This window comes from Cervus elaphus, chromosome 5, assembly GCF_910594005.1.
Source record: "Cervus elaphus chromosome 5, mCerEla1.1, whole genome shotgun sequence".
NCBI classification, from domain to species: Eukaryota; Metazoa; Chordata; class Mammalia; order Artiodactyla; family Cervidae; genus Cervus; species Cervus elaphus.
In genome coordinates this window covers 38,994,939-39,014,024 of record NC_057819.1, presented here as the reverse complement: position 1 = coordinate 39,014,024, position 19,086 = coordinate 38,994,939, and the positions used below count along the sequence as shown (strand labels likewise).

General features: G+C 33.3%; 1 protein-coding gene across 1 annotated transcript in view; it reads right to left on the bottom strand.

Annotated features, from left to right (window-relative positions):
* The window catches only part of FAT4 (FAT atypical cadherin 4), a 175,480-nt gene that overhangs the window by 16,341 nt on the left and 140,053 nt on the right, over positions 1-19,086 (bottom strand). Inside the window, exons 10-13 of the mRNA XM_043902378.1 lie at positions 11,118-11,222; positions 5,784-6,091; positions 2,326-2,411; positions 1,215-1,394 (exon numbers count right to left, since the gene is read on the bottom strand). Of these exons, the coding sequence (XP_043758313.1) occupies positions 1,215-1,394; positions 2,326-2,411; positions 5,784-6,091; positions 11,118-11,222 (679 nt within the window). The remainder of the gene's footprint in view (positions 1-1,214; positions 1,395-2,325; positions 2,412-5,783; positions 6,092-11,117; positions 11,223-19,086) is intronic.

Sequence of the window (19,086 nt, the reverse complement as noted above, 5' to 3'; positions counted from 1 at the left end):
TACACCCTGGATACTGTGTATGCTGTCAGATATGAGGGTAAAGTTCAGAGGAGAGGTCAGGTTTAAGATACACATTTCAGAGTTACCAGCTTTAGAGACAGTACTTAAAACCAAGAACTATATAAAATGACTTAAAAATTTTTTTAATGACTACAAGAATGAATACAGATACAAAACAGAAGAAGTTAAGATGAGAAAAATGAGAGTAGAAAACCAACTGTGTACCATGTGCTGGTGGACAAACTAATAGAGTTGTTCTCAGTGTTGCTGAAGTTCAATAAGAGGAGAATTGACCATTGATTTTAGCAACACAGCGGTTATGGGTCACTTTGACAAAGATAGAAAAATGGAAAATGGGATAACAAAGTTTTTTAAAACTATGAAGTGGAAGAAATAGTAGCCTAAATTGAAATAAGAAAAACACTGTTTAGAAAGCTGGATTGCTATTTTAAGAAAGTTTGGGGAGATGAAGTCTATGGTGTAAAAGGGGGGTTGGTCTTTCCAGAATTAGGAGCAATTCATTCAGCAATAGGTTACAGGGTGGACTACAGGCTGCATGGGCAGCTGTGGAGAAATGAGCTTTGGGAAATTTTGCTCTTATCCACCTCAATTTTCTAAGCAAGTTAGGAAGCAAACTCATTAGCTGGGAAAACAATGCAAGAGATAATGTCTGAGGTTTGTGTAAAGAAGAGGCATGATATAACTACTGAAGAAGGGGAAAGTAACCAAATTAGGGGAATATAACATATTGCCAGGCATTAACTTTGGCTACACTAGAGTCTAGTAAGCAGGAATTTAAAGAGAATAAGAACTTCTCAAGAGCAGGGATCTGCCTTGTCCCTTTATTTGAGTCTAGAGCCAGACCAAGGGAATAGTATATTTAAATGTAAAACTATTTAATCTCTAATCGATTTTGTACACATTATTACTAACCCTTATATATTACTATGTGCCAGATTCCTTTTTATGTGATTTACTTACTTAACTCATACTTTTCACAACTATGTAAAGTATATACATGCATACATGCACATATCCATATATTTTCCCACAATCTCACAGCTATAAGGAAATACTTAACATTCAAAACAGCATAAAACACACGGTATTTTTGGAGCTTTGAGCACAATAATTTCATCTTTTGATGCTCAATTATCATACACTTTTGGTATTTACAGTTTTCTTTACAATAGTAAGAAATGAGGTTGCCATACTGATCTAGGATTCCTTGTGCTGCCAAAGCTTGGCTGGGTTCCAGAGGCCTTCCATTGACTGCAAACTCCATTATACACCCAACAAAATCATGACTTTCTACGTGTCCTCTCCTCTGAAGGATTGGTTCTAGTGATCTAATACCACCAACTGTGACTCGATTGGGCTGAACGTCCAGAGTCCTACATAAGAAAGGAAGGATATGTGATTGGCAGAACATTGTAACTCAGTTAGACTTCAATCAAAAATAAGAAAGGAAAGATATGTATATTAGTATCAATACAGTAGATTCCTGTAGAATATTTAGTTTAAGAAAAAATGACTAACTTTTCCTGGCATGTATTAAAACACAGTACATATCAATGGAAAATGTTACTTAGGGATGCATGTTTTCTAAACAGATACCTACAGGATTGTTAGATTTTTCAGAATACAGAAAATTGCAAAACTAGTGGAAATAATATTTTCAGTTAGTCAAATGAGATGTATACAACAATGTTAAGTTTTTGAAATGGCACATACTATCAGAAAGAAAATAAAATGCAGTAGAAGTGACAACTCTAATATTAATGTCAGATTACATTTTTCCTTCACTATGGACATAATAAGGAATCAAGTAAGTCAGTTAAAACAAATGGATGATGTATCACTATTTCTTTTTCTCTCTCTGTAACTATTTCTATAAAAATCCCTTATGTTTTAGGTGAGGTAAGATTGTCTTTCACCTTCAGGCACTATTGAAAAATATCTGTCAATCATTGTCACATACAACTTTCAAAAATACATTTAAAAGAGGATGGGATTCTTATCCTAACCTTCTTGCAGTACCCCGGTCACATGCAACTATTTCATGGAGCTTCTGAAAGAGGATAGGCTATGTTAAGCTTTCCTCTCTCTAGCTTTATCCTCATCTGTACCACTTCATTTTTATACTGTTTTTATACATTTTGTAGACTAATTATTAACTTCTTCTTGTTTAGTATTAAAATCCCTTTAGAGAGGACAAAATATCTTCAACTTTTATATAATACTTAGCATAATAAAATTATTTTAAAGTATAATTTCACTTTGAATTTTAATTAATAAAAAGATCAAACTAATAATTCTACTTACCAGTCATCTGAAACTGCCACATTACTAACAGTGCAGTATCCTGCTTCTTGGTTCTCAGAACAAGAGTCCACAGTTAAAGAAGCTGCCTATAAAGCAAGAGAAGAAATGGTCAGTATGAACTCTATCGTCCCTGTTGTTCTTTTCAGCTAACACTACCCAGGACTTGTTTCTGCATGGACATGATCTTTAAATTGAAATAAAATTTTGATATATTGGGTGACCAGAAAGTTCATTTGGATTTTTCCATAATATCTTATGGAAAAATCCAAATGAACTTTCTGAGTAACCCAATAGTATATTATAATACAGCTTGTTTTTACGTAGACATGCTTTTTAAATTGAATTAAAATTTTGATGCATTGAGTTGGCCAGAAAGTTCATTTGTTTCTTCCATAACAACTTACGGAAAAATTCAAGCAATCTTTCTGAGCCACCCAATAGTATAACACAATTATAATTCAAATGAGGCATTGGCAATATGAACTGTGGCCTGCCAGGCTCCTCTGTCTATGGAATTCTCCATAGAGAATTCTCCATAGAGAAAGAATACTGGAGTGGGTAGGCATTCCCTTCTCCAGGGGATCTTCCCAACCCAGGGATCGAACCCAGGTCTCCAGTATTGCAGGCAGATTCTTTACTGTTTGAGCCACCAGGAAAGCCCACAATTATAATACATGATCCAATTAGGGGTACACATTTCCTTTATGTACCTAAAGGTAAAACTGTGAAACTATTACATGTAAGAAATAGGAAAGTGCTTTAAAAAATCTTCTCCAGCACCCTTGTTTTATAGATGAAATTAAAAAAATGTCATTAGCTCTTAGGATATCATACGTTAGGTGTGAGACAGCTTCTTGGGATTACAATCTTAAGAAAAATGCTTATCCTACTATCTACCTGTTCCAAAAAACAAACAAAAAAAAACCAGATGTCTAATTTTTAAAAAGTTTATTTCCAATAATATTTCAGTCATATTCACAAAAAGATTTTGAAAGTATAATATAAATACTACTACTGCAACCTATGAAGACTGTAATACTTATAATAAAGTTTGAGATGATTTAAACAAGTCATATAGATGCTCTTTTCATTTTTAAGAATCATTCTATACAAATGGCATATTATAGCATATTTATCTATAGTGTGAATGCATTATTATATATTATTATACAGTAGTAACTCACCAATATCATTTAAATCACAACTTATAGTAATCATTTTTGTATCTTAAGAGATGCACATTCCCCTGAGAAAAAAAACCTTCTGTTTAGTATGACATATTAATACTCCATTTGATCAAGAAACAAAGTCATCAAGTCATGGTCATCAGGCTCAAGAATATGATGGAATTCAGGGCTCTCCATATTGCGCAGTGGCCAGGGGGATGACAGTGATAAGCTTGTTGCATATCCATGTTACTCTGTGCTCTGCAAAGCTGTTGTGATGCCCCTCCTTTGTTTTCCAAACAGCAGTGAAATTCTGCAAAACTTCGCATATTTTCACTGGTGAAATTTTAAAATTGATATTCAGAGTGTGGTATTTCACAGCATGGCTAGTAAATCATAAGAGGCCTAATCCCAAATCCAGAAACACAGAAGGACTGATGGTTTCTATTAACGCAGAAAACCAAAGACTCTACCTAAATTTACTGGAATACCATAGGACAAGACTAATCCAACTTTCTCCACTTTTAGAGAAGAAAAATAAATACTATGAAAGCATTTATAAGAAGGATTGTCATTTGAGGTAAATTTTAATTAAAGCAAAGCAAAAGGAGGAAACATAAAACAGGGTGGTTAAGCAAGTTAACTAACATTACTTTTGACCTAAATATAAAAGAATCGGGTTTCCTGTCTTTCATTATATATGGAAATGATTTGTTTCTTGAATGTCACATTTTTATCAATATTGCATATGATTTTGTGAGACTGACGATAAAAATATATATTTAGGTGGGATTTGTAAAAGTAGATCTTAAATACTTTACATTTCAGAAATAATAAATAGGGCTGATTTATACTTACTGTGCATCAAATATCACTGGCTAAACTATTTAAAATTTTTCCTATAAGTTAATTACTGTAACTGATTATAAACTTCATACAGTAAACTCTCATAAGCTGTGTAAATTTCTTTCTTGTCACCTTCTCAAAGAAATTATTAATACTATCAATTTTAGGAAACATTTACATTCTCAATTTTATGTCGACTTTCATGCCTTTTTTAGTTAACTATTTTAATTGTTAATTTTTCCAGTGATCTATGAAACTGAGTGACATTCAATCTCAGAAGAGGTATTAGGTTTTTATAATACAATATATGCTTATGTTGACTATTAATTTAAGCACAATTCCTTTCAATTTATTTCTAAAACAAAATGGTAACACATCTCTCTCTATGTATACTACGTAAAGTACCCATCCATTCTAGAGATTCCTAAACTTATCATAAGCTAGAGAGTCACAAGGACTTTTATGAATGCTTTAATTAGGAAAACTTGCATATGGCATCATATTTTCAGTAATGTTAATACTTAACATATTTTTCTTATTTTCTAAAAGCTTGGTGATACAACTGAAAGGAAAAATACTTGAGGGAGAGTTTTATTTGAATAAAAGCTCATTCAATTTCATCTTCAGAGTTAAATGCACCTTCTCTTTTACTGTTGAATTTTTCTACCAGTGCTGCTGTAAATTGAGATGTTTTTATCCTGTCTTTGCAATGATTCAGATCTGAGAAGTTAATGATTTTGCCAGTTTCCAAAAAAATCCTTTTGAACCATAGAAAGCGACAGATTCAAAATCCAGTAGGGCCTTGCTTTGGATGTATTCCGAAATAGGGGGAATTTTTTCCTCTGACTGAAGAAATTATGACAAGGGGTTTCCCCCAACTAAAACCTGATGACTGGTGAGCCATTACAAATGAACTGAAATAGCTTTCCTCTCTTTCAGTTGGGTATATCTCATGGTGCCTCTTTCTTCGTCCTCCCTCTTGCTTTCAAGTCCTTCTTTGATAAAATCAAAAGAATGCTCATGAAGTTTAAGGGGACCTTGGAGGTCATCAGGTAAAATCCTCTATTCTACACAAGAGCCCATGGACAACAGCTTAGCAATATGGATACCTTATCTATGCTTGGAGGGTTGTGATCTACTAAACCCCATTAGCTTTAACACTCAGTGCTAGAAGATCATTATGGCTAATATAAGCACCAGTCTATGTATATCACCAGTCTCCATGTTTGTTCTAATTCTGTCAGATTCAATATGACTGGGTACATCAATAATCAGGGACACTGCCATTTTCTAAATCCCTGTTACCATGGAGATTTTTCTCTAAGCGAATATGTACAATTGAACTTAATTTGCACCACAATTCATGCTTTAACATTCCAAGTTTCCAGCCTGGTTGACTGAATATACAACAATAAAGCAAATTTTAATGCGGAGTGAGTATCTTACCATTCCTGCTCTCCGGGCAATCACAGTGTGAAAATGTCCATCTGACACCTTCTTCATGGTGGTGAGTTTATAGGTACCACTGCCTAAGTTATAAGAGAATCTTAACCTTTCTTCAGCAATTTCAAGGGCCAGAAACTCAGCCCGATCCCCTGTCTGGTTGTCATAGTTGTAAAGCAATAAAGCATGACTTTTAATAGTTGCAAATTTGACATAAATATAGTTGTTATTGGGATCCAAGCTGGGGAATTCCATGTATGATAACTCCTCAAATCCATAACTATTCAATTCGCAGTGCTTTCCAAAGACACCTGTAGATGGGAAAATTAACATATTGACATCACATTCAATAAAGTTTTATTATATGACTTTGATTAAAATGTTTTAAAGTTACAATAATAAGTCATACTTTTAACAAATTTTTATTACTCTCCAAAGAATAATGTCTAAATTTAATTGAAATAGAAGTAAAAAAGATCTCAAAAGCATATAAGAAGCGATAAACTGGTAAAATTGTTTTCTTTGGCCAATTAGGAAATACATCCTAATTAATCTAACTATGCATTATTTTTTAAAAATAGAATTAGTGGAATGGAGTACGTCTGAAGAGGTTTCTTTCCTGGAAAACTTTCAAAGTGATTTTGTCAACCTTTTTAAAGTTCACAATGCTGTCATTTTCAACCCAGTTACTTCCTTCATAATATACAATTCTTGAAAACAATTTTAATTCAACTAAGGATTGTAAATTTGTTTTTGACTAAAAACAACATTAGTTCCTGCACTTGTGGTATTTTTGAGTCACAAAATTAAGAAAAGGAATCATTGCTTTCAGGGATGAAAATAACTGTCGAAGTTTTTATCTCTATCTCTCTCTCCTCTTTTTTTTTTTTTTTTTAATACCCTCTTTGGGTATGATTTACAGCAGCTACTTTGAAATAGCTTTCTGTTTTTCTGAAATTCAGCATTCCCACTTGTTTGTGCTGGTTCTTTTTCAAACTTGAAAAATGAGTTTTATTGATGTTACAATGCTATGCCAAAATTCTTTTCCCACAAATATTAGTAGACTGTAGCAAATGATCGGAAAATTAACCCATGCCAATACATCATAATTCTTATTAACTTGCAAAGGTTTCATTCCTTCATTTTGGCTGTACATCTCATGTAAATGCATTAAATTTAGATTCAGGGAATTGTTCTGCTAGAAGAAATCAATGTCATCATTTTACAGAATATTTAAAACTTGTCCAAGGTCATGGAACCATGAGAAACAGAGCCAAAATTTGAGGCCAGATCTACTGATCATCTGGTTGTTTTGACTATGCTACATTTTATTTTAATGTTCTTTAAATTAAAATGGCCTAGAATTTCCTTGTGTCATTTATCTTTTTCCTGTAAAGGGTGAGATAATATTTATTATAAATGAGTAGGAAATCTATATAATTTATTTTTAATCATTAACTAACACAAAAAATTATCAGAATTATATGTATTATATATATCATATATACTATATATACTGCAAGGAGATACAACCAGTCAATCCTAAAGGAAATCAGTCCTGAATATTCATTGGAAGGACTGATGCTGAAGCTGAAACTCCAATACTTTGGCCATGTGATGTGAAGAACTGAGTCACTGGAAAAGACCGTGATGCTGGATAAGATTGACGGAGGGAGGAGAAGGGGACGACTGAGAATGAGATGGTCGAATGGCATCACTGACTCAATGGACATGAGTTTGAGCAAGCTATGGGAGTTGGTGATGGACAGGGAAGCCTGGCATGCTGTAGTTCATGGGGTCGCAAAGAGTCAGACACAACTGAGTGACTGAACTGAAATGAGCTGATATTATATATGGCATATATTTATTTGTGTATGTCATAAATATACCTACCATATAAGTTTTATATAGAATAAAATTTCAAGTTTATATTAAATATATATTTAATTATATATGAATTATTTAAACATGCAGAAAGAGTAATCAAAGTTAAATACAAAGGAAAAATAAGGCATACAAAATGAAGTAGATTGTTAGAAATTTTCAGTGTGTTCCCTTAGGTCTCTTATGATTAAGTTCTAATAAATCTATGAAAACATACTTAAAATTTGAATACATATATATATAGAAAGTATATAGGTACTGGGAAGATGTTCTACATTTTATTTAAATTGATACTGTACTTTCAAACATGATAGTATTTTTTATAGAATATATTATCTTTTTAAGGATTTTTGTTATCATTTCTAGAAAAATGTAAATTTTTGTCTTTGAAATCATCTTAATGAGCATTCAAAGCTGATTTTCCAAATGGAATGCCATGAAACAAATCTACATAAAGATCAAAAGAAATTATTCAAATTACTTTAATAAGAAATATCAAGTGTATACAAAGTTATACACATATTTAAACATAACTATATAGGCTCTCTTATAAAGTCTTAAGTACTTATGTTTTCCTTCTAAAACATAAGCTTAAAAAAAGTTAAGTCTAAACAACAGCTCTTTCACCTATGAGAAGGTAAACAGTGCAAAAGATTTTCCAACTTCAAAATTATAGTTAAGATGTTCTTTTATAGGATTCATGTGTAACTACTTCCAGCTATTTATTTGAAGTGTTCCATTTGCCATTTTTATTTGTATGTTTCACCTACATTCAATTTATACTACTTTTTTCTTTTAATTCTATTTCCTTTTTCTCAAATCTGTATTGTTTCAAGGTTTTTTGTTTTGCTTTGCTTTCTCTTGTAAGGCTTCAGTTTCCAGCTGACAATATGCAAGTTTAAATAATGTTTCTTTTGCCTTTTCCACTGGAAGGAATAGGGGCATAAATGCACACTGCTAGTACATCTGATCTGTCTCTATTTTAATTTATGTTATTATGCTATTCCCTTGCCCCTGAGGATCTCTGGTATGGTGAGGAGAAGGTTTACTTGGATCCCAAAACCCTCCTCGGAGAAGGCAATGGCAACCCACTCCAGTACTCTTGCCTGGAAAATCCCATGGATGGAGGAGCCTGGTGGGCTGCAGTCCATGGGGTCACTGAGTTGGACACGACTGAGCGACTTCACTTTCACTTTTCACTTTCACGCATTGGAGAAGGAAATGGCAACCCACTCCAGTGTTCTTGCCTGGAGAATCCCAGGATGGGGGAGCCTGGTAGGCTGCTGTCTGTGTGGTCGCACAGAGTCGGACATGACTGAAGCGACTTAGCAGCAGCAGCAGCAGCAAAACCCTCCTACCCAAAAGGCAATGACTGTTGTATCAACTGTTCTGCAGCAACAATTTGTTCTTTTTTATTATCAACTATATTATATCCTCATATGTACACATGAAATGCAAAGGAATTTTTTTAAATGTAAAAACCTTTATTCAGTCATTTAAAAATAATTTTTCCACTCCAATCCCTTTATCTTTCCTTCCAAAACACAAGTTAAACCATGAAATTTGATTGTGGTTATCTGAAGAAATTTAAAAATTAAATTTACTTAAAATGGATAACCAACAAGGACCTACTGTATAGCACAGGGAACTCTGCTCAATATTATGTAACAACCTAACAGAAAAGGAAAAGAAGTTAAAAGAGAATAGATACGTGTATGTGCAGAACTGAATCACTTTGCTGCTCACCTGAAACTAACACAACATTGTTAATCAAATATATTCCAGCATAAAATAAAAGTGTTTGTTTTTTTTTAAAGAGATCATTGAAAGAAAGAAGTTTTAGGAAATCTAGCATTGTGGTATTTTGAACATGATCTGCCTTTTACTGCTTCAAGTGCATTATTGGTGAGAATCTCAAGGATATTTTTTTTAAAAAAGAGGTAATGTGAATATCATCCTGGACTGAAAATAAAATTGTGTTATAGTCACTATATCATTTTGGGGTAGTTTTTTTTGTTTTTTTTTTTTAATTTTCTTTGTTTGATGGTAGACAAAGCCCTCAATTTCCAGGCCTCAGAAGCATTGGTAAAATACAAGGCTCACAATTAGATATTTTCATATTCTGTTTCCCTTTATCATTCTTTTGATATTGTGTTCTAGAAAAGCAAAGCTGGATAGTCATGGAATTACTTGAAAATGAATTGTTGTTACATTTACTGATTACTATAGCTCAGCTGGTAAGTAGTCTGTCTGCAAGGTAGGACACCCTGGTTCATTTCCTGGGTCAGGAAGATCCCTGACTTCTCCAGGACAGGCTCCCCACTCCAGTATTCATGCGGTTCCCTGGTAGCTCAGATGCGGAGACCTGGGTTCAATCCCTCGGGTGGGAAGATCTCCTGGAGAAGGCAATGGAAACCCACTCCAGTATTCTTGCCTGCAGAATTCCATGTACGGAGGAGCCTCGTGGGCTATGGTTCATGGGGTCGCAAAGAGTCGGACATGACTGAATGACTAAGCACAGCACAGAAACCTCATATTCTTTTTAAGTTCTCTTCTCTACTATACATTAAAATTCATTTTTCAGGTCGATGTAGCGCTGTAATAAATATATTAAATGAAAAAATAGAAAAAATCCTTTCCTGTCTTACTTATAGAAAAAACACAGGATCTCTAACTACCGCAGGATCTCTGGAGATGAATACTATATTGTGGAGTAAAGCAGCCTTTAAATAAATGGAATAATCACCAGCCTAAGAAACAAACCAAATTAAAAGCTTCCTGCAAAGCTGTTCTCATAGTTCTTGGCTGTCCCAGGGCTGGGTAACATTTGGGTGAGACCTGGAAGGAATCTTTTAATTCATTCCACTATGATGAATAAATATGTATGTATACAAAAAAAATTCTCTTTAGCAATTTTTTTCCTTTACAGAATACAGTATTCTGAATTTTGATTAGTTACACGATATTATCTACAAAGCCTATATAAAAACTGCATGTCAAGTTACCAAATCCTTCTAACAGAAAAGACTGAATTAATGCTGAAAACAAATGTAAAAAAAAACAAAAGCAAAACAAAACAAAATGTTTCAACTATTCTTAAAGATTTTAGTAGAGAGTGATGTTAAATTGCACTTAAAGGATTTTTCATTTGATAGGCTCTAAGGCTAAAAAGCAGACATTCATGAGGTTTTGTGAGGAAATGTCCTGAAGAGACAACCTCAGATTTAATTATCTTGGACAGATTATTTTTCTAGTAAGGATCAAAACAATATATTCAATGGCATTTCCATAATTAACTTAGAAAATATTAAACCTTTGAGATTTTCCTTTAGTAAAACCTCCTGTGTAAAACTATTAATATTTTCTTAGTCATTCCATGACACAATGAAACAAAACTGCTAAACTCTGCCAAAATAGATTGATATTTTGTATCAGCCACTAAATTATACTCACCAAATGGACAATGACAATAGTAGGACTCCACACCACTTTGACAGGAACCACCATTAAAGCAGGGGTTGCATTCACAGTAATTGACTGAAGATTCACACATTTTCCCTGAAAAGTATCAAATTCATTTTTAAAAATTTACATAAATACGTTAACACCATTACTGCATAACCATATATAATAATGTATCCTGAGATCCTGTTGTTGGAGAAAAGAAATACAAGAACAGTTTTCTTGACATGAAGACATTGGAATATGGTATTAGAGTTCAGTCTTATTTAGTTGCCCTGTTGTAAAGATGTGCATTGTAATATTTAGGAAGTAATTTACATAATTATCTTGGAAAGAACTACTGTTTTCAGGGAAATCACAAATGGTGAACATATTTAAATGTTTTCACTGAATTTATTTTCTCTTGTCGATGCCACTTCATTTTTTATATAGTATAACTAGAAAGCTGAAACTTTTACATTATAATTTTCACCATAGAGACTTCCTTAACACAGATTTTTTCAAAGGTAGGAATGAATCTCATTTAGCTTATTTGCCAAATTACAATTCTTTCATTCTCAAGAAATATTCCTTAACTTTGACATACATGTTGTAAAGCAGAATCAGAAGTAATAAAAACCCATCAAACACATTTTCAAATGCTTAGGAAGATTTATTCTTAACTATAGATTATGTATGTATGCTTTGTCTTTTTTTCTAAAATAATAACACCTAATCAGCATATATTTCAGTGTATAAAGACTTTTCATGCATCATCTTGTTCATTGAATCAGTTAATATTGACTAAACGTCTATTATAGGCCAGGCATTCCAGAAGATGAAGGTGCAACAGTCAAAAAGTAGACAAATGTCTTTCCATGGTATCTCCATCTTAGTGGGGAAAATTGATCTATACAACAGGAAACATTTATATTTCACAGATGGAGGAGAAGAGGTCTTTGGAGGGTAATCTCTTGCCTAAAAAATTATAAAACTGTGATATAGACCACTGTAGGTTTGTTCCCAAATCTAGGTTTCAGACAGCTACAACTGAATAATCAATCACTTAATAGGCAAAATTTAGGGTATAAGGCTAGTCCCCATCTGCGTTTTGTTATTCTTGTGATGTTGTGTGGATTTTTTATGCAAATATAAATTTGTTATAATACCACTATTCTGTAACTGTAAATTATTATAATATCATATTTGTTAGAATAGTTTTTAGTTTTCCAATCTGAAGAAATGAAATCAGATGTTTCTTAATTTCCCAAGAAATTAAAACATTTCTTAGAGTTCTTAATTTCCATTCATTGATAGGAGGGAGAGTTTATTTCTGTAAAGCTATTTCCTACTTCCCAGCATGACGGCACTAATGCCTTTATTAAATGTCTCATGAAAGCACAGAGTTTTATCCACACAACTAGACAATGTCGTGCATAGATAATCCATTTCATCATAATAAATGTGCTTGGGACACAGTTTTTATTTAATTTAGTTCTGATATTGTGTCTTGATTATGTAGCCACACTCGTTCTGGTTTGTTTGAAGTTTTAAGTGAGTCAGGTTTTATGACACTGCTGCTGCTAAGTCACTTCAGTCGTGTCCGACTCTGTGCGACCCCCCAGACGGCAGCCCACCAGGCTCCCCCCAACCCTAGGATTCTCCAGGCAAGAACACTGGAGTGGGTTGCCATTTCCTTCTCCAATTACTAACTGAACACAATTCTCTGTACCATAGGGCCATAAACACAACATTTTCCCTTTATAAATAAATTTGGGAATCTCATCTTGCAAGACAAAGCAGTACAATTTCAGAATACCTTCCTATTTGAAGGGGACATAATGAAAAATAAACAAGTTGCCAATCTAGAAGCACAGAAATGAAGTTTTAATTATGTTTGTAATGGGTCATACTGGAAAAACAGGGAGGACAAGTTTATTCTAAGCTCATACAAACTATCGCACCAGAGAGATGCTCTGTCTTGGGAGAACTCTTTTCTCTAGTGTTTTCTAAGTGGATTTGTCACAGATTGTTCTAGAGAAGTGTATTTTCCCCCTCATACATTATCTGTATCACTCAATAGAAAATAAAATAAGATCTATTGACTATACTATTCATTATTTATTTAGTATTAGGAAAGTCACATCCCACTCCATCCATTTTTTTTTCTCACATGTGCTATGACACTCATTAAGACTTTTTTTCTTCATTTCCTTCCATTTTTTTGGAAAATTTATTTTAGAGCTGTGTTAAAATTAGCAAGTAATAAAGCTATAGATTAATATTCTTTATAGGTACGGTTAGTATAACATTCATATTGTGAACCGATATATGTAGGTTACAAAATCACAAACTTTACTTCTTAAAGACTGGAAATGTGGAACAAAGGCTAATCAATTTAGGGTGGATGGCCATGTTCACTTACTGAAATATTTTGACATATGTGCTCTCCAAGAAAAATATATAAATATTAAAACCAAAATCATTGATCCTATAAACCTCAACTATATACTTGTTTGAATCCTATTGGAAAAGACCACCTTAAATTTTGGTTTTAAAAAAACAACAAAAGACATTTTTAAAAATTATATACATTAGTTATCTTATTTACCCCTTACAAAATAAGATTTTAACAGACATTTGAGTTTAATTCAAACCATAAACTATTTCTGTTAGTCCAAAGTGAGATGTGGAAAGAAACCTCAAAATAAAGACTTACTCATGTATTAAAACATACAGTGATTACCTAAATAGAAGCAGATACAAACTGAGAAAATATTAGTTTGAGAATGAATTTCTTTTAAAAGCTAAAGTAAATTATCAGTAGAATTTGATTTTTTAAGTAAACAATATAAATACACACTGGTTGGAGAAAAAAAATTCAACCTTTTATTTGACAGTTTACTTTAAGCCAGAGTTTTATTTTCTTATTTGTTAAAAAATTTAAGAAATAACTTTTCTACAAGTTGTGCAAATGAAATTATTGTTGAGTTTGGGTAAAATAGCCTTATTTGTTGGTATTAGTGCATGGTGTTAGAGTATGTATTTATCAAAATAATGGTAAATTATTTATCATTCAAATCTAGTTTGAGTGCTCTATTTAATGAGTAATATTTTTATTTTACAATTATTTAGTTTCAAAGAGCTTGCCATACTAGATTTAAAGATACAGTTTGAAACTCAATGTTGCAATTTAAGTTATTATTAAAAAGCTTTTTTCTTTTATGTGATGGAAAGAGGTCCTAATTTTACTTCGAATCAACATAAAGCCTTTAACTGCATCATTCCAGGGCTTGGAAAGTTTATGCTCTATTACCCAATTCGAAGTCAGCAACAAATTCTGTATTGTTCTGCGCACATTTACCTACTTAAATGTTAGTGTTGATGGCATAATGAGTATCAGAGAATGCTGCAGTTTGAATTGCTCTAACATGCTTCTTATACAAACAATCTGATGTGTCGTGCACTGTGAAACAAAATCTTGCATCATTAACTTCGTGTTGCAAGTCAATTAACAAAATTTGTCATTGCCTGGAGGCTTGAAATACGCTGATAGGGCTTGCACAAAGAGAGGCATTTATGTCTCTTGAACTCAAGGAGTCTTTTTCTATTAAGATATGTTAACTGTCAGAGCAGCTGTTTAGAGGAATAAACTGATCTCATTGCTTTGATATTCATCAATTAATGGTGTTGATATACATTATTTATTATAGATAGCTTCGGGAGATGTAAGCTCCTGGCACATGGAGAAGAGGAATTGCTAAAGATGAAAATGAATGCATAATAGGAGGCAAAGGTATATTCAAACTTTCCAAGATTACAGTTTAAACTTACAGGAGAAATTTAGCATGTGTTTTCATGTTCTGGGGCAGAAGGTGTGATAGAATGTTGAACATAAATCGAATATGATGTGATCATCTATGATCTTTTCCACAAGGATATGTATTCAAGTTTCACTCGTTCCAATAGCACATTTTAATGTTACATTAGAGAAAGTTAAGGGCTTCCCAAGTGGCTCAAGAACCTGGTAAAGAACCTGCCTGCCAATGCAGGATCTCCTGCAGGAGACACAGGTTCAATCCCTGGGTCGGGAAGATCCCCTGGAGAAGGAAATGGCAACCCACTCCAGTACTATTGCCTGGGAAATCCCATGGACAGAGGAGCCTGGCAGGGCTACAGTTCATGGGGTCACAAAAGAGTCGGGCACAACTGAGTGACTAACACTTAGAGAAAGTTGACTTAAATTTATTCTAACTTGTTAAATTTAGCCACCCAATGGAGCTATGTTTTCTGATATCCCATAGGCTTCAATTTAATAGCTTAGATTATATATGTTAGATGTTGTTTAGTCACTAAATCATGTCCGACTGTCTTGTGACCCCATCGACTATAGCCCGCTAGACTCCCCCTGTCCATGAGATTTCCCAGGCAAGAACACTGGAGTGGGTTGCCATTTCCTCCTCCAGGGGATTTTACTGACCCAGACATCAAACCAGGAGACTCAGGTTTCCTGCAATGGCAGGTAGGTATTTTACCACTGAGCCACCAGGGAAGACCATATGTTATTAACAGATACCATAAATAATATTTTTCCATCTCTTGTATTTATACATAGAGAAGAAGGAAGACCATGTGGAACTAACAAAGTCCATTTTTATCTAAACTGACTATTTTATTAACAAATATAATTCCATAATATATACATGCTATTTATTCTGAATGTTTATGCTTATAAGCTTTTTTATTATTTTAGTAAAAAGTAGTTGTTTTTTACATGAGATGTAAATGTTTCCTATTATTATGAAAGGCACTATGAAAAGAGCTCATCTAAATATCCTGATCAATTAGCATTATGGTTTTTCATGTGGAAACAAAGCAAAAATATTATGCTTAAATAAGGGTTGCTAGTATTAAAAGCAAAAAGGAAAAAATAACTGTCTTCCTTTGTATTTTAAAACATATGCAAATATGATCTAAATGCAACTACAAATGATTATATAATGATACACATAATATCCATGATGTTTATAAATACACACTTACTTTCCATAGATATTAGAAGCTTCTAGACTAATAGAACCTGTTATTAATGTTTTAATAGAGTCAATGTATCAGTTGAGGTAAATTGTGTAATTTCACTCTTGGAAATAAAATCAAAATAAGAACTGAGCTCTTTACCAGTCTTCTATGGAAAACTCTTCTGTATTTCATAAAAATTTTCATTTCATATCTATCGAGTAAAGTTTGTTTATATTCTTTCATTTCCAGGTCACATGATCATTGACAACGTTAATATATGACTGCTGTGATTTCTGAAAGAATGACTCTTAGTTACAACTCCCATTTTCATGAAAGCAAATGTTTGCCAGGTTTCTTGGTAAAATTACTATGCGCGACCTGTAAATAACTTTACAGGCCTGGAAAAAAATTCCTTTTTATACTGTCAAGTGACATAAAAGTGATGAATGGACAAATCTCATCCTCCCCTGAAATATCAGGACTTACTAGAGAGCATAGAAAAACCTCCCCCTCTGGGAATACACTCCTGGAATGACTCCAAATACCACACCTAAAATGCATCCAGATGTGTGAAAGTGAAGAGGAAAGGGTAAAGGGGCTCTGAACTAATTCTGTTAAGAGAGACCCAGATTTGGAAATAAGTTCCATATCCATGCTGCCTTCTCTAATGTCACTCATTACTATGAAGGATTTAATGCAGGGTATGCTGCAGATGGAAAACCTGGGAGCAGGAAGACAAATGCTATGTAGCTACTGGCTGTAATTGTACTTTCTAATTAGTGTTCTAGTAAACACAAGAAACTTTCATTTGTACAAGAAATGAAATAATAGATTTGTAGTTGTCAGACTGATGTTTTCCTCCAGGATTCCCTGAACTTCTGAGGCATAAATAATATGAAAGATTTTACTGGGGCATATTAACAGTTGATTCAACCTCTTATACTATTATGCTTTTGAAAATCTAGATCTTAATTTTTCACATGTTCTATACTATATTATAATTTATTCATCTTGTCTAACATACTCTATGTATAGCTAATCAAAGCCCCATTGAGTGATATAAAATTAAATTATAGGAGAATGCACTTAACAATGAAATGAAGTGATTGTAATGGAAGATGAAATCTCACTATTTCTTTTTTCAGTTTCTTTTTGGTTCTTTTTCTAGTAACGAAGAAAAACTGATCTGAGAAACAATTTATACAAGCAAATTTGTTTTCTCTAAAGTCCTCTAAATTCATTAAATAAAATTATTCTTATTCCATGTGTATGATGTGACCCTATCATCACAAACTTGAAAATAAAAAAATAAATATATCAAGAATATTATGGCAATAGGAATAATAACTATATCTCTTCATATCTTTTTGTTGTAATCATTCCACAATTTTCATTTTTATACTTGCATCTTTACAGGATGTTCTCCACAAAAATTCCCTATTGAGCTAACACTTAACCACTCCCTGTGAGGGATTCTTAGGGTAAGTCTCTCAGCTTCCCTCAATTCATAAACACTTACTTTTCTAATCTTTAGCACAATTTCTAACTTCACATGAAATATTCAGTTGTGTGTGTGTGTGTGTGTGTGTGTGTGTGAGTGTGTGTGTGTGTGTTTGAGACAGAGATGGGGCAGTGGCTGAGAATTATTTTAAGCAGGAAGTTTGTAAACTATCACAGCTCAAATTTGCAATACCACAGACTTTAAGAATCACTGAAAAAACAGCAGTGAAAGTCCACAAAAATAGAGTAGGAAAATACAGGTGCTTTGAAATAATTCTGATGTTCCAGAAAATATCTGAATACATACAGACTTTGAAGACAGCTTCACCATAGTACTTAATGCTAACAGAAGTATAATTTAACCAGAATGAATATTTAAAAATCCATTCTGTGAGGTACACGTGTGCTTCAGTATGAATTTTGTCTTACAGCTTATTAGCTTTGATTGGTTCTTTAAGACATTTTAGCATTAGCTCTACATTTCTAAGTCAGGTTACCTGGTAAAGACTGGCTGGAAGAAAAGGAACTCAAAATGATACTTGAGGGATTATCTTTCCAAAGAACATTAAATATATATTATAAATATGTATTAATGCATTTAAACAATGCATTTCTAATTTAGTGTGTGGATTAACAATTTGTCACCATGATTTTTGATATACTGTTTGTATATGAAAAGAGTACAAAGAAATGCAAAACAAAACAAAACAAAGAAATAAAACTATCAGGCTTTACTTAACTGCCTGTTTTACTGGATGGCCTATATATATAGAATTTGTAAACAAAGAATTATATTAATTAAAAAATACAAGATTTACATGAAGTATTCAACTGCATGCTTGTTTACATCACTCCTGATCGACTGGATTATCCACAGTTATGCAAATGGAAACTGAAGTGAGCTCTGAGAAGGGACAGTATGTAAAATTAATATATTACTTCAAATGACTTCCTTACAAAAAGAGGTTGTGATGGTTATGATCCAGCTTTGGCAGCTCTGGCCCTAGAGTCACCAGAACATAGGCTCAGCGTCCTACAAGGTAAAATAGGAGCAATAAGAGGATCTTTCTATGTCAGACATTCTCTGTTGACACTCAGATCCATGTGTGTCTTTCCATACTGTTGGGGCTGGAAGTTAGAAAACTATCATCTTTCCAGACCCTTCTATCAGGACTCAGGTTCAGCTTGTGCCAGTGGATGAGAGTTGAATGAAAATCTGAAGGGTAAAAACAAAGCAGTCAGTGTTCTGGGAATCACTCACGACAGCCCTGCAAAGGTGACCAGGAGTGCTTTCTGGAAATACTTGCAATGTCTTTATGGCTGAGGTTATTGGTGAATTTCCCTGACTTCCATACTTAGCCAGTTTGAAGCTTCTAATACATATCTCAGAGGCTTGCTGTGCAGTTTAATAGATTAATGGACAAAAAATTCTAAGCAGGCTCACATCACAGGCTCACCATAA